Genomic DNA, 17,364 nt, shown 5'->3' with positions numbered 1-17,364 from the left:
CCTTTACAGGTTCGGCAAAGTGGAGGAGGAGAGGGGGTTTGCCAAGCCCCCCATTTCTTGCACAACCTATTTAAAGTGGTATTCTGGTTAGAGAAATGTATCCTCTATCCATAGGTTAAGGGTGAACTATTAGATCGCCGTGGGTCCTACCACTGGGACCCCAACTGATGACTAGAACGGGGCCCCATACCCCATGGAGCCCTCTAAAAAGGATAGAGCGGCTGGTCAGAAATGTGTGCCACCGGCTCCATTCATTTCAGTGTCGGAGATAGCATAGTAGAGCATAGGGACATTTATCAATGGGCTTAGTTGCTCATAGCAACCAGTTAGATTCCATGTTTCATTTTTCACAGCTCCTTTGGAAAACAAAAGGTGGAATCTGATTGGTTGATATGGGCAACTAAGCCAGTTTCCTAAGCACCAGCACAAGTCTTCAAAGTATGCTGCAAAAACTGGCTGTAATAGCCATATTTAATGAGACATTACTGTAGTATGATACTCAAAGTATGAATGGAATTACATTAATACTAGCACAGTATCCAGGAGAATACACAAGTGCAGATGGAGTATGCTTTGTCATGCTTTTAAATTAAAAAGGTTTTCTGAGATTTTTTTATTTATTTTACTGATGACCTATCCTCAGGATAGGTCACCAGTATGTGATCAGTGGGGGTCCGACACCTGGGACCCCCGCCAATCAGCTGTTAGCGGCTGTGCTTGGTATCGAAGCTCAGCCCCATTCACTTGCTGCTCCTAAACCATATGAATGATGAATGTGACATCAATGGCCTAGGTAAAGCAGAGAGAAGACCGAGCCACTGCCTTCTCGTACAGCTGTTTAGCCGGGCTAGATTCACATTTCGGGCAGTTTTCCATTTCTCTATTCTGGTCTAGTGACAAAAAAAAACCAAGTAAGATGGAAATGCTAGATCTGTGATATGATGGGCACCAACTGTGACCGGGGGCACCCCACTAACTATAATGGGGTCTGTTGGGTTTCCATTAAGGTATCGGTCATTCTGCTGATCAAAATATCACAGTATGCTGCAATATTTTGTCCTATAACTGAGGCTCCCAACTGAACCTCCACCATAGATGTTAAACCTAAGCTTTAGGCCTCATGCACACGACCATTCCGTTTCTTGCGGTCCGCAAATTGCGGATCCGCAAAACACGGAAGCCGCCCGTGTGCCTTCCGCAATTTGCGGAACGGAACAGGCGGCCCATTGTAGAAATGTCTATTTTTGTCCGCAAAATGGACAAGAATAGGACATGTTATATTTTTTTTGCGGGGCCGCGGAACGGAGCAACGGATGCGGACAGCCCTATTGAAGTGAATGTGTCCGCATCCGGACCAGAACAACGGTCGTGTACATGAGGCCTTAGTCAGTTATTATCATTTTTAGTGACCATTTTGATTAATTTGTTGAAGAGGTTATCGACCCCTGAATTGCCGCCCCCATATGCCCTGGCCCCTCACACACAATGTACTTACCTCTCTCCCAGTCACCCGCGCAGCTTCTGAAGCCTGCATGGCCGCCGCTGCATCTCCAGAGGGGTGGCAGTCAATAGCAGGTGGTGACGGGGACAGCCTCCCTAGCGTCACCCGCAATGTTAGGGAGGCTCGTCCCTGTTACCGCTATTGTCTGCCTCCGGGGAGGTGCAGTGGCAGCCATGCGGGCTTCAGAAGCTACGAGGGTGCCGGTGAGCGAGGTAAGTACATTGTGTGTGAGGGGCCCGGGCATATGGGGGGGCATTTCAGCGGACGGATAACCCCTTTAATTTCTAGATTGCTCAAGATGCTACTAACAATATACATTTTAAATGCACATCATTGTGTGGATTCAAGATTACAATGTAATACAGCAACTTACTTGGGACTATCAAGGTCATATATAACTCGGTCTATTATGTCATTGGAATGAATCATTCTTTCAATATCTTGAGCTATTTTTGTCCTGTGGCAAATATTAAAAAGGAAAAAGTAAGGCAGGACTACAAACTAAACAAGTATGCGCAGTCTTGAAGGAGTTGTAGTTTATGGCACATTTATTATTAGGCAATAAATTATATTTAGCAAATTTTAGATGGAAATATACAGCTGCTGGTAGCGGGTTCCTATGGCAGACTTAGGAGCCTTCACAAGGTCCCAGGCTGCCAATGTAGCCAATTGCAGCCTCCACCTTCTTCCTAAGGGAGAGTTCACATAACCATTATTTTTCCATTCTTCTGAACAGTCAGAAAAACAGGAAAAAAATAGGATCCTGTAAAACAATGAATCCTGTGCATCAGTTATGCATATTTGGAATGTGTTTGATCCATTTCCATCTGATATCCATTTTTTTAAATGGAAAAAAAGTCCTGCAATGGATCTCAGAAAAAATGTCTGAAACAGATGCCAAATGTGCATAATTGATGACAGAATTTTATTTTTATTTTTTTACAGGATCCTGTTGTTTTTTTTCTGTACATCTGACGGATCCGAAGGATGGAAAAATAACGGTGATGTGAACTCGCCTTAACCCCTCAGATGCCCCAGTTCCTATTAAATGTTGTATCTGAGGGGTTAAATGATCAGGATCAGAGTGATCTTCAACCCCAGTCATTGCTAGTGGGTGTCAACTGTACTGCAATGCTGGAACCCACCATGTAAGGGGTGAGCTCAGATGGTGAACCCACTCCACACATCACTTACACACAAATGACATATAGTTACGTTATTCTGGGGGTTAAAGGGGTTCTCCAGGAATACGGATTTTCGCCTGCAGCCTTTATACTTATCTGCTTCAAGTCGCTTCAGTGCTCTGCAATGTCTCCGCTGTGTCATTGTTTCAGACCCCGACATGTTTTCTTCCACCACTGCATGGGCATGGATAGATGATTTGCTGCATCCAAAAACTGGCTTCAGCAGTGATGTGCTGCTTCTGGCCATGTCACCTCTAAAGCCAGTCATTGGCTGCAGCAGGGCATTTGACCATGCCCATGCAACGCCCCAAAAAAACAAGCTGAGGAATGAAGCGGCGGGCAGCAGGTAAGTATGAATCTTCTGTTTACAGAGGCAGGCTGCGGGCACTTGCTAAAAAATAAAAATTTGTAGACCTGGAGAACCCCTTTAAGGGGTTGTCCAGACCCTTAAAAGATTTGTTTAAAAAGCTTATGCTACTTTCACATCTGCGCTTTCCATTTCTATTAAGATTCATCATAGGATCTCAATAGCAGGGGAAAACGCTTCTGTTTTGTCCCCATTCATTGTCAATGAGGACAAAACTGAACTGAACGAAACAGAGTGCACCAGAATGCATTCCTTTCCGTTTGGTTGCATCCCCATCGCAGACAGAATAGCGCTGTTCTGTCCGCAACGTGGTGCGGACCAAGACAGATCCGTCATGACTCACAATGTAAGTCAATAGGGACGGATCCATTTTCTCGGACACAATCTGACACAACAGAACACGGATCTGTCCCCTATTAACTTTCAATGGAGTTCATGACGGATCCGTCTTGGCCCTGTTAAAGATAATAGAACCGGATCCGTTCATAACGGATGCAGACGGTTGTATTATAGCGACAGAATAGTTTTTGCTGATCCATGACAGATCCAGCAAAAATGCTGGTGTGAAAGTAGCCTTAAAAAGGTATGACTACGCAAACTAAGTAATACTTATCTTCTCGGGTCCCCTCCACTCTACAGCGAAGACATTTCGACACAGAAACTTGATTGGCTGCAGAGGTGACCACAGTGCACCACTACAGGCAGTTTGTGTATGGAAGGGTTCATTTAGTGTGGTTTCTCCACTTTAAAGGGTTTCTGTCACCCCACAAAACTCATTTTTTTTTTTTGGGATAGTTAGATTGCTCATAGTGCGATATAGCAGAATATAATGCTCTTACTTACTTTCATGCGGCCGATTCTTTATAAAACGAAGTTTTATAATATGTAAATGAGGGCTCTACCAGCAAGTAGGGCGTCTACTTGCTGGTAGCCGCAGCAGCAATCCGCCCCCTCGCCGTGTTGATTGACAGGGCCAGCCGTGATCTCCTCCTCCGGCCGGCCCTGTCAGTAATTCAAAAATCGCGCGCCTCTGGTCATTCGGCGCAGGCGCTCTGAGATGAGGAGGCTCGTCTCCTCAGTGCGCCTGCGCCGATGACATCACCGAAAGAGAAGACGTCATCGGCGCAGGCGCACTGAGGGAGTGCTGAGGAGACGAGCCTCCTCATCTCAGAGCGCCTGCGCCGAATGACCAGAGGCGCGTGATTTTTGAATTACTGACAGGGCCGGCCGGAGGAGGAGATCACGGCTGGCCCTGTCAATCAACACGGCGAGGGGGCGGATTGCTGCTGCGGCTACCAGCAAGTAGACGCCCTACTTGCTGGTAGAGCCCTGATTTGCATGTTATAAAAGTTCGTTTTATAAAGAATCGGCCGCATAAAAGTAAGACTATTATATTCTCCTATATCGCCCTATAAGGAATCTAACTATCCCAAAAAAAAAATATGAGTTTTGTGGGGTGACAGAAACCCTTTAAGACTGTTCACCAAAGTCAATAGATATCAAGATTTATGTCTGTTGTGCCAAGTATGGACAAACACTAGACCATATTCCTAAGGCCTCTTTCACACTGGCGTTACGGATTGGGGCCGGATAGGATGCGGGTGCGTGGCGGGGAAATCATGCGAGTGAGCACACAATTTCAGTCAGTTTTGACTGCGATTGCGTTGTTCAGTTTTTTCCGCGCGAGTGCAATGCGTCTTGCATGCGCGTGAGAAAAAATTGAATGTGGTACCCAGACCCGAACTTCTTCAATGAAGTTCGGGTTTGGGTTAGGTGTTCTGTAGATTTTATTATTTTCCATTATAACATGGTTATAAGGGAAAATAATATCATTCTTTAATACAGAATGCTTAGTAGAAGGTCAATTGAGGGTTAAAAAAAAATACAAAAATTTACTCACCTCCTAAATAGCTGCCGGTATCTGCTCTTTCTTCAGGACCTGTGGTGATGTCACTGAGCTCATCACATGGTCCAATCACATGGTCCATCACCACGGTGATAGCCTATATGATTGGATCATGTGATGTGACGTCACTGCAGGTCCTTTAGCCGGCAGCTCATGATAAAAGAAGTAAGAAGAGATCGGCAACTACGCGATCAAGAGGATGAGGTGAGTTAATTTTTTTTTATTTTTAACCCCTCAATCCACATTTTACTAAGCATTCTGTATTGAGAATGCTATTATTTTCCCTTATAACAATGTTAAAGGGAAAATACTAAAGATCGGGCCTCCATCCCTATCGTCACCTAGCAACCATGCGTGAAAATCGCACCGCATCTGTACTTGCTTGCGATTTTCACGCAGACCCATTCACTTCTATGGGGCCTGCGTTGTGTGAAAAACGCACAAAAAAGCATGCTGCGATTTTCATGCAACTCAAAAGTGATGCGTGAAAATCACCGCTCATGTGCACAGCCCCATAGAAATGAATGGGTCCGGATTCAGTGCGGGTGCAATGCGTTCACCTTATGCATTGCGCCCGTGTGAAAGAGGCCTTAACTGTTACTGAATACTATCATTGAAATTATCACTGAATACTACCGCTGAATTTACTTGGTATGCCTGCTTGATTCTTGATTATTATTCACTTGATTACATCTTTTATTCTTTTTCACACATTGTATTATTTTGCTGTACTTGCATGAATTTTAGTACAGTCACTTGGTTTTTACCGAATTACTGATGTGTTGCATCCTTGTTTCTGACTATCTTTAGAAATCATCGCACAACATAGTTACAAGCTGCAGCTGCCACAAGTTCATCCGGAAATGTTATTGCAGCTTGGAATTGGTAAGGTGAGTATTACTCAGTTTATTATTTTATAGCATTCTAAGCTTTTGGTAAAAACTTTCAAGAGGCTGAACAACCCTTTTTAGCTGTAGTAGTCACCTTGAAATCTTCATTTCACCAAAGTTACTCTTTAGGCTACATGCACATGACCGGTGTGCTGTCCGCATATTTGGCGGACCCATTGAAATGAATGGGTCCGCATCCTATCCGCAAAAAAAACTAAAACGGAACGAACATGGAAACAAACAACGTTCGTGTGCATGTAGCCTTACCCAGATAGTTCCTTTTTGTAAAGCACCTGTGAATGTTATTGACTCACCTTTGCACTCCATACGGCCTTTCTAATATAGGCTCTTTGAAAAATGGTGGCACATGACCAAAATAATCTGGATATGCCACGTCAGAGTACTCAGGGACTGATTTGGTATTTTTCACCATCTCAATGTAAAGATCTGGATCATGGAGGGGCAATAAGCTTTCCTCGTCTAGCACATTTTGCAGTCCTCGGGCATCCAAAGGACTTGCATCTTCATCATCATCATCAGGAAAAACTCCAGAGCAACATAAAGGTCCTAGATTCACAGAATGTTTCTCAAACAAGTTGTTACCACACGAAATATTCTGAGCAGTCTTACTACAGGAGTGAGATAAGGCATTGGGATTGTCTTTAGTGGGTACACATCCATTTTTGAAATGGTTGTTGGATGAAGACTTCTGTAAGGAGAGTTTGTCAAGATCCTTGACTGTATCATTGTTCAAGTGCAAGCATGAGGACCTCTCGATCTCCCCCCGAGTCTGTAGAAAGGAGTTGTTACGGTCTCTCCTACTGTCTTTCTTAGACACATCTAAAAATGTCGGTCTTTTATTACATTCATCTTCCAAAGAAATGCTACTAGTTTTCCTTGATAGTTCCTTCATGATATGTCTTGGCTTATATGGTGGTTCCTCTCCTGCTGTGGGAACAATAATAGGTCCACCATGGTTTGCTCCAGGCACTGGTTCATTTGACACTAAGTCAAAATCCTTTTTAAAAAAAACGGAAACAATAAATAATTCTGCAAAGTAAATACACTGTAAGGGCTCAAGCACATGGCGGATCCGCAAAACACGGGTCCTGGGCAAGTGGATGCCTCCATTTATTTTTTAACGTCTGTAGAAATGTTCTATACTTGTCTGCAAAACGGACAAGAATAGGACATGGTCTATATTATTTTTTTTGTGTGTGGCCGCAGAACGAACGTGCAGATCTGCATCTTTTGCTGCCCATTGAAATGTGCATAAGGCCTTAAGAAGTAAAAACCATCACTTTCAGAGATCGCTCCTCTCACTCTGTGGAAGAAATCACAGCATGTAATAGCAGCGGTCTCCTCTGCGGACGAGCAGGCGATTGCCGGGGAGGAGTGCTTCCTTCCCGATAATCGTCTGCTACATTGCTAGGTGTAATACAGCCCTAACTTCCAATGTCCAAATCGGTGTTATGCAATGTATTGTCTTCATTATCACAGTGTTAATAATCCCAGTATTGTTTGAGCTCCGATACAGTTAAAGGGATTGTCTCAGCACAGAAAACCATATGTGAGCCACAGCGATACTTGAAGGTCCCGCCCCTAAGACCCCCAGCAAGCAGCTGGTTTTTCTCTGCCAGCAACCTTCCTCTATAATGGCTATTGTGACAACCTCACTGATATACAAATATATCTCAGTCTGTTTTCAAATGCAACAAGCAGAAACATTTTCAAAATTACTCAACTTATTGAGTAGATTTAAAGGGATTGCACATTAAAAAAAAATTCCCCGTTTACGTTCCTTTTTTGCGTTCCGTATACGGAACCATTCATTTCAATGGGTCCGCAAAAAAAAAACGTAATGTACTCAGTTTCCGTATTTCCGTACAAAGATAGAACATGCCCTATTATTGTCCGCATAACGGACAAGAATAGTACTGTTCTATCAGGGGCCAGCTGACGTCATCCATATTTTTTGCGGATCCGTTTTTTTTGCGGACCGCAAAATACTGAAAAAGCTATACGGTCGTGTGCAATAGGCCTAAGGGTACATCCACATATTCAGGTTTCTAGATGCATTTTTGGAAGCCAAATGAGGAGTGATTCATAAAAGGAGAGAAAGTATTAAGAACAGATACGACTTCTTTTTTATTTTTTTTATTCACCCCTGGTTTTGGCTTCCAAAACTACATGAAGAAACCTGATTATGTGGCTGAACCCTTAGGATGGTCTGTGTAATTAGGGGAAGGTCATTGAGGAAGCCTTGCCAGTGCAGACTGCAGCTTCAAAGCGCGTCTTGCTCTCCATCACCGGAGAACCTGGTATTTCCATGCTGTAAATGAACAGCTCATTATTTTTAAAAGGAACAGTGTAATACTTTGTTTCACCTGTGGGGGCAATGCAGTGGATTTAGGTACTTCCTGTCAGGTCTGCCCACATATTAAAGGGAATTCATCACCACAGAAACCCCCTAAACTACTGTCATTTCTGGATAGCATAAAATACTCAGATTTGGATTATGTAATATGTATAGTAACGCATACGGAGGACTCCTAAGCATGGAAATATAAGTGCTTCAGGACACTAACCCTTTCCAAGCTTTCTGTAGGAGACTGCAATTCAGAAGAAAAATAAAATGACATGTTCTGAATCTGTGTATTTTGAGTTATGCAGCCATACAGTCATTTAGGAAAGGGTGAGATCCGTGGTGACAGATTCCCTTTAACACTGATCACAGGGGGGTTATCAAAGCAAAAAACCACTTTAAAGGGAATCAGTCACCAGTATTTTACTGCTAGGTTCTAACAGCTCCAGCGCATGCCGAGTCCTGATATTCATCAGCCTCTGGCTTTCTCCACCCTGCCGCTGATTGATAGTTTTTTTCCAACTGAATTAGCAGCAGGGGGCGAAGAGAGCCAGGAGCTCATGAATATTCAGGAGTCAATTAAAGAAAGTGACCCACCATTTAACTAAGGGGATCTGTCATTAGTTTATGTTGCCTTTAGTTAGGACACCATAAAACTGCTGACAGATTCCCTTTAAACTGTGAAATGTTTAAAATGGATTTCCATTTTAAAGTTAATGTCACCTTTGAATATTTTTGAATATTTTTTTTATCTAAATAGATCTGTAATTCTATGCAGATTAGTTTTAAAATATCTGTAAACATAGATTTTAGTGTCTTAGAAACAGAACTCTGTATCCCTCTCATAGACACAGTATACAGTGGCTACCTGCAGTCACCACTAGAGGGAGCTTAGGATGCATGCTGTATGCAGTTATATATACAGCTTAATAATAACACAGTATACAGTGGCTACCTGCAGTCACCACTAGAGGGAGCTTAGGATGCATGCTGTGTGCAGTTATATATACAGTTTAATAATAACACAGTATACAGTGGCTACCTGCAGTCACCACTAGAGGGAGCTTAGGATGCATGCTGTATGCAGTTATATATACAGTTTAATAATAACACAGTATACAGTGGCTACCTGCAGTCACCACTAGAGGGAGCTTAGGATGCATGCTGTATGCAGTTATATATACAGTTTAATAATAACACAGTATACAGTGGCTACCTGCAGTCACCACTAGAGGGAGCTTAGGATGCATGCTGTATGCAGTTATATATACAGTTTAATAATAACACAGTATACAGTGGCTACCTGCAGTCACCACTAGAGGGAGCTTAGGATGCATGCTGTATGCAGTTATATATACAGTTTAATAATAACACATTATACAGTGGCTACCTGCAGTCACCACTAGAGGGAGCTTAGGATGCATGCTGTATGCAGTTATATATACAGTTTAATAATAAAACAGTATACAGTGGCTACCTGCAGTCACCACTAGAGGGAGCTTAGGATGCATGCTGTATGCAGTTATATATACAGCTTAATAATAACACATTATACAGTGGCTACCTGCAGTCACCACTAGAGGGAGCTTAGGATGCATGCTGTATGCAGTTATATATACAGTTTAATAATAAAACAGTATACAGTGGCTACCTGCAGTCACCACTAGAGGGAGCTTAGGATGCATGCTGTATGCAGTTATATATACAGCTTAATAATAACACAGTATACAATGGCTACCTGCAGTCACCACTAGAGGGAGCTTAGGATGCATGCTGTATGCAGTTATATATACAGCTTAATAATAACACAGTATACAGTGGCTACCTGCAGTCACCACTAGAGGGAGCTTAGGATGCATGCTGTATGCAGTTATATATACAGCTTAATAATAACACAGTATACAGTGGCTACCTGCAGTCACCACTAGAGGGAGCTTAGGAGGCATGCTGTGTGCAGTTATATATACAGTTTAATAATAACAGTATACAGTGGCTACCTGCAGTCACCACTAGAGGGAGCTTAGGATGCATGCTGTATGCAGTTATATATACAGTTTAATAATAACACAGTATACAGTAAGCTGCCAAGCTCCTTCTAGTGGTGGGAATGAATACTGAAAACCACATTCAATAATACCTGGTACCACTTTCTAAAGCAGTGACTGTAAACCAATCACATTACAGGGGCCTCAAATGTGTGACTGATTCACATCGATTGACACATGCCATGCTTAGTCATGTCCAACCCCATATAGCAGATGCATGGAGGGCCACCAGCTGGTCACCAGTGTTATCATGATACATTTTTCTTACCTGAAAATCATCAGAAAGCTCAGGAAAAAAGCGTTCATACATCTTCAGATCTTCTAAAGGCCTTCCCAGTTCTTGTGCAGGTTTGAGCTTACTGATATCTGTCTCTATGTCCTCATTCTGCAGGAAAAGGGGAAAAATATAGAAAATAAATTTTAATAAATTTTCGATTAAATGTGTTTTCGATAATGATGGCTGGTGTTGAGCAAATCGAAGCCAAACGAGCTAACCTCGATTCGAATTTCAGAGGCCATCGCGGCCATCTTGATTGAAGATACCGTGCAAAACCTCGCGGGGGGTGACGTGTGACGTCACCACACCAGAGTGCTGGCCGTATGTGGTGATGTCATCAGTGATGATGTCACCACGCCTGGCCAGCATTATGATGTCATCACGTCACCGTGAGTTTTTTTTTTTACAGATTAACCCCTGAAAGCCCACAAATGTAGCATCAGATGCCGTGATCAGTGATGAATACAGCACTTGAGGGGTTCAATGACGGGGGGGAGGGTGGGTTGCGGCGTGATCTCAGTTCCCCATCATTGCGCCCGCTACACACAAAGGAAAGTAATTCGTCACAAATCGAATTTCTTTCTGAAATTCGGCAAAGCAGACGAATCAAAGTTTTCATAACTTCTCTCATCTATAATGATGGCCTATCATTAGGATAGGACATCAATATCTGGTCATAGGGGTTCCAATTCCCTGCACCCCCACCTGTGAGCGGCCTCTTCCTGGGCTAGTGACATCACGTTCATCAGTAACATTGCCGGTTTGCAGCTCAGTCCCATTCAAGTGAATGGGCATGGGCTGCAATGGCAAGCACAGCCCACTATGCAATGTGCACACTGTACTTGGTAAACTGTAAGGAGGCTGCTCCCCAGTTGATCTGTGTGGCTTACGGGAGTCAACCCCCACCAATCAGATATTAATGAGCTATCCTGAGGATAGACCATTGACATCAAACTCCTGGAAAACCCATTTAATATGTCAGAACAGTAGAACTCAAGGAAGGGGGGGAGGGGGTATATCAAAGGTGGTCAAATAGTGTACAAAAGTTGCAAATTCTTGCACAAGCGTCATTTTGTAAAAATGTGCAACTGTTTTTCATTTTTCACACTGCTCGCCCACTTTAAAAAACTGGCAGAAATTACAGATAAAATTAGTTTTTCTTCCACACGGAAGATTCGCCGTATTTATTAGGAGGCCGGTGCCTCCAACGCACTTCTTGTCTCATATTTAATGGCGATTATTTTGTGGATCTGTCAAGTCTCATATGCTCTCCTAAAGAGGGTCAGATGTTGATTTTGGATACTTTTTCTATTATTTGATTCTGCAATTTCATGTCAACTATGGTTAAGAGGGCTTATCCCAAGAAAATTATTTATCACCTATCCCCAGGATAGGTGATAAACATTGTTTAAAGGAGGAACTGACCACTAGTAACCCTTGCGATCCCAAGAATGCGTGGTCCACAAGTCCTTTCTCTGAAAACAGAGGTAGTGCAAATGTAGACAGTGCTCAGTCAGCCGCGCAGAAGTGAACAGATAGGTGGACCGACATGAGCATTACAGCTCCATTCAGACAGGGGACTCTGGAAACCGATTCGACTGCGAGCAGCGTCGCATGAGCAGATGATAGTTTAATCCATTAATGAGGATTCGTAGACCTAATTTTAGCATGCACAACCGCTAATTTATTTTTGAAGGCATATCATCCGCATATGTGCTGATACTTGCAGTAATTGCATGTGCACAACATTATCAAGGCCGAACAAGATGTGCAACCATGTTAATCTGCCGGTACAGTGAGGAATGTCTGTAGGAGGGACAATTCCTCCCAGACGGAGAATTCGTTCAGATGAAAGAATCGATTCCCTCATCCCTAGCTTCACTCTAAAGAGTATGAGAAATATAAATCTGTTTTTAAATGTTCCCATGATGTGCACTATGTTTTCCTTTTATGTTCAAGCTGACCAGTGGGAAGCATATACCGCCTGAATGCAATTTTGGTTCCTGCCATTTAAAGGACCAGTACACCCATTGATACAAACTGTATTGGGGACAAAAAATTGTTAATACAATCTTTTGGTTCCCAGTTTGGATTTTGTTGGAAGCACACCTTCTGTTTACATGGGAAGATGTGCTGGCTACAAAAATCACTTTAAGGCCTGCAAAAACATGCTCATTTGTCAACTGATTATTGTCATGTTCACCAATGGGAACCCGTGTAAAAGGGGCCTTTAAGGAGTTCTCTGGTCTTTAGATATTGAGGACCTATCCTTAGAACAGAATCAATATAAAGGAATGGTGGGCACTGCCAAAAATTCCTCAGTCTGCTACATATGTGTCAACACCATGTATGATACATAAACAGATAAGGAAGGCAAAAAGCAGATGTGCACACCTCACATATTTTATTAGGTCAGTAAAAAAAAATGTAAAAGCATCAGCACAATGACATTAAAACACTTACAGACATGAGCAATATCACAGAGTACAATGAGACTCCCCACTAACTATGGCAACTAATGTAATAAGTGTGTAGTGCAAATGCTACAGTCCTGATCAAAAGTTTAAGACCACTTGAAAAATGGCTAAAAATCATATTTTACATTGTTCGATCTTAACAAGGTTCCAAGTAGAGCTTCAACATGCAACAAGAAGAAATGGGAGTGAGACAAAACATTTTTTGAGCATTCAATTTAATGAAAACCATGAATAAACTGAAACAGGCTGTTTTTCAGCTGATCAAAAGTTTAGGACCACACGCCTTTAAAAGGCCAAATCTGTGCAAAGATGTGGATACATTGTTATTTTCTGTCAGGTAGTCACACGTTATGATGGCAAAGGCAAAAAAACTCTCCCTTTTTGAACGTGGTCGGGTTGTTGAACTGCATAAGCAGGGTCTCTCACAGCGCGCCATCGCTGCTGAGGTGGGACACAGTAAGACAGTCATTTGGAATTTCTTAAATGATCCTGAGGGTTATGGAAGAAAAAAGTCAAGTGGAAGACCCAAAAAAATTTCATCAGCACTGAGCTGGAGGATCCAATTGGCTGTCCGTCAAGACACTGGACGATCCTCGACCCAAATTAAGGCCCTTACTGGTGCTGACTGCAACCCCATAACCATCAGACGCATCTGAGACTGAAGGGCTTCAAAAACAAAAAACGTCTTCAAAGACCTCGTCTCCTTGAACGCCACAGAACTGCTCGTTTGGACTTTGCAAGAGAGCACCAAACATGGGACATTCAAAGGTGGAAGAAAGTTTTATTCTCTGAAGAGAATTTTTTTTAACCTTGATGGTCCTGATGGTTTCCAACGTTAATGGCATGACAAGCAGATCCCACCTGAGATGTTTTCTACGCGCCACAGTGGAGGGGGCGCCATAATGGTCTGGGGTGCTTTTTTCTTCAGTGGAACAATGGAGCTTCAGGAAGTGCAGGGGCGTCAAACGGCTGCTGGCTATGTCCAGATGTTGCAGAGAGCATTCCTCATGACTGAGGGCCCTCGTCTGTGTGCTAACGACTGGGTTTTTCTACAGGACAACGCTACAGTACACAATGCCCGCAGGACAAGGGACTTCTTCCAGGAGAATAACATCACTCTTTTGGCCCATCCTGCGTGTTCCCCTGATCTAAATCCAATTGAGAACCTTTGGGGATGGATGGCAAAGGAAGTTTAATGAAATGGACAACAGTTCCAGACAGTAGATGGCCTTCGTGCGGCCGTCTTTACCACCTGGAGAAATGTTCCCACTCACCTCATGGAAACGCTTGCATCAAGCATGCCGAAACAAATTTTTGAAGTGATCAACAATAATGGCGGATATACTCATTACTGAGTTCATGTTTGGAAGTTGGATTTCTGTTTTGGGGGGTTTATTTTTTTTTTGGAGGTGTGGTCCTAAACTTTTGATCAGCTGAAAAACAGCCTGTTTCAGTTTATTCGTTGTTTTCATTAAATTGAAAGCTCAAAAAATGTTTTGTCTCACTCCCATTTCTTCTTGTTGCATGTTGAAGCTCTACTTGGAACCTTGTTAAGATCCAGCCATGCTAAATAGGATTTTTTGCCATTTTTCAAGTGGTCTTAAACTTTTGATCAGGACCTAATAAAATATGTGATATTTTTGCTATATATCCAGGTATGCACAATTGCTTTTTTGAGTTGATTGTCTGTTCTTGTATTACACTCAGAATAGGTCATCAATATCAGATCAGAGGGGGTCTGACACCTCCACCAATCAGATAGCTCTGTCCACTGTACAGTGGTCATGCTGGCATACTGCAGCTCAGTTCCCATTCACTTGTGTGCTTCCAGCTCAGTCCACTGTGTTGTTTCCTGCGTGGGTGCCAGGTGTTGGAAGCCCTTCAAGGTTTATACATGATGACCACTGAACACAACCTGGTAACACACCTTAAACAGTTGATCACTATCATCTTCATTTTCAGCTTCTGCCTCTGTGTCTGCTTCAGTATCCTCGTTGTCGTCACTTTCATCCACTACATCATCCACTAAATACATAAAAGGTATTTGCTTAAAGGAGCAAGATATATGTAGTATAATCTATTGTGACACAGAGTATATGGCCTATGTTATGTCACAAGTCTGATGTATAAGGCCAGAAAGGAAACCAAAGCGAACCAAACCAATGGGTCACGTGCTGGCTTCATGACAATTTTTATCATAAAATTTACGATAATTATTAAAATCATAAAATGTTCATGGTTGTAGGGATATACTTTCACAGGTCTGGTTCTGGTACTTTTGAATCTTCAGTTACTAGTAAGCCTATTAAATCTACTTTCACGTGGCCATATGTGATCCAAGAAAAACACTCTATGAGACACCTGCAAACTCGATGTAGGATACTGATCCGTGATGCTTTGAGTTCCAGCCCGACCATTAGTCTACTATCCAGGACTTGCAGCATCATTTGAGTACAGGATATTATACCCACGGCCGGGGGTCAGTCCAGAAAATGGATGGTTTTTCCTATACCACACACAGCCATTTGAAAGCAGCCTTAGTGAGAATCTGTAATTTATGGAAAATGTTGTAGCAAACAGTCAATCTGCAAGAGTCCAACAGAAAAAGTGACTTCACCACCACTCCATAAAATCTTCATCCTTTATTATAAATGTATTCGAAAGATCTTGTCTTGTACAAAGTGATCTAAAAAAAAAACAGACTAGGAGAAAACCGCTGCGCCATGAGTAAGGACAAATCTTACTGTGCCCGAAACGCGTCTGCTTTTTCATCCTTTTGTACAAGATGCTATGTTCATAATAAAGGACTGAGATTTTATGAAGTGCTGGAGAAGTCACTTTTTCTACTTTGGATTTAGACGTCGGTGCCTGTCTCCAGTTAAGGATTCCTCCGTGCACCCAGGTCATTATCTACCAGAGATACAAGCAGTGAGCGAATTCTACCTGTTTTCCTTTTTATTACATTAATGTGATAGAGTGCTGTCTTGTACCATTTACCTTCAGGAGGCATGCTGAAGATCTGAGCCACAGGCCCACTGGTGGGGATGATGGGCAGTTGAAACTGAAAAGCACTTTTGATGGTTGGTAAAGGAAGACGATTCTTGGGAAAGCATTTTCTCATTATCAAGCTAGATGTATTGACGAGAGGATCTAAAGTTCTCACAGCTTGGCATTCCTATAAAAGGTAGGCAATGTACAATCTTCTTAATAAATTCTTAGCAATATCTCAGTTCTATGATGATAGCGTTATTTAAACCGCCCGTGAACAACATAAACAAATGCAAAAACTAATGTAATTGTGTTTTTGCTATCCTACACCCCCCATCAAAAAAAAAAAAGAAGGAAAAATAAATGTTAATCAATAAGTCCCATGTATCCCACAATAGTACTAATCAAAATGACATCTCATCCCATAAAAAGCCAAAGTCATATACGGCTGGTGGAAAAATGAATTAGTACAGCGGCAACCTAAAAAACTATTGTTTCATGAAATGTGTCATTATTGTGTGGAAAAAAATAAAATAAAAATATTCATATTTGGTACTGTGGTAACTGTATTGATGCACAGAATAAAAATAATACAATAGTTATTCCCCACCATGATGTCAAAAAGAAGGATCCCAGGCAACCGTCATAAGCCGCAGCAGAGGGCCACTAAGAAAGAGCAGATGCCACTCTAGCAGACTGGGCCCAGCCAAGTATTACACAAACCCTTATTCATAAATGTGTGGCTGGTCTAAAAACTTTCTTCGTCAAGGGTAGCAGGAGCTGGACCTATAGACATTACCTAGCTGGAGAGGCTGCCGAGGAGGGTTTGTCATGATAATGCCTACAATATAAACCATTTCAACAAAAAATTTTGTGGTTGCCTATTTTCAAGTTCATTGGTCCTCTTCCTAGCACCATGTCTGTTATAAATGAAAGCAGGGAACAACAAATCACTAAAAATCACTAGTAACTACTAGTATGACCTTATCTGAATATACTTTAATAGTAATACCCATTAATAATAAAATCTCTGGGCGTGGCCTAGCGCGGCATGTGAGTGGACACAGCAGCGCAATCTCCTGGTCAGAAATCCTGGCAATTCTCCTGCATCCCCTTTAATATTACCGGCCACTGTCAGCCAAAGTGGTTTTAATACACTTCGGAGCCCAGCAGCTTTGGTGGATCCGATATGACGCGCCACACTAAGAAAGGAGAGCGGGACTGCACCGCGCGGTAAGCAAGAAGGCGGAGGTGCGGGAATACGGGCCGCTGAGGTGGCAGCGCGGCTTGAACAATATGCCCGAGTAGATCCTGTACGCCCTCCGTCCACCGCTACAGATGAGACTTCTCCTTGGGGAGACAAC

General features: G+C 42.6%; 1 protein-coding gene across 7 annotated transcripts in view; it reads right to left on the bottom strand.

Annotated features, from left to right (window-relative positions):
* AGTPBP1 (ATP/GTP binding carboxypeptidase 1) overlaps window positions 1–17,364 on the bottom strand; it is a 197,881-nt gene that overhangs the window by 82,606 nt on the left and 97,911 nt on the right. For all 7 annotated transcript variants that reach the window (XM_040417016.1, XM_040417017.1, XM_040417015.1 and 4 more), the window contains 5 exons: window positions 16,010–16,187; window positions 14,940–15,037; window positions 10,527–10,643; window positions 6,163–6,866; window positions 1,875–1,958 (listed from right to left, as the gene is read on the bottom strand). In XM_040417016.1, coding sequence (XP_040272950.1) covers window positions 1,875–1,958; window positions 6,163–6,866; window positions 10,527–10,643; window positions 14,940–15,037; window positions 16,010–16,187 — 1,181 coding nt within the window. The remainder of the gene's footprint in view (window positions 1–1,874; window positions 1,959–6,162; window positions 6,867–10,526; window positions 10,644–14,939; window positions 15,038–16,009; window positions 16,188–17,364) is intronic.

This window comes from Bufo bufo, chromosome 2 (genome assembly GCF_905171765.1).
Source record: "Bufo bufo chromosome 2, aBufBuf1.1, whole genome shotgun sequence".
Classification (NCBI taxonomy): Eukaryota; Metazoa; Chordata; class Amphibia; order Anura; family Bufonidae; genus Bufo; species Bufo bufo.
Note: the sequence above shows the minus strand (reverse complement) of the source record. Positions and strands in the feature narration are given on the sequence as shown.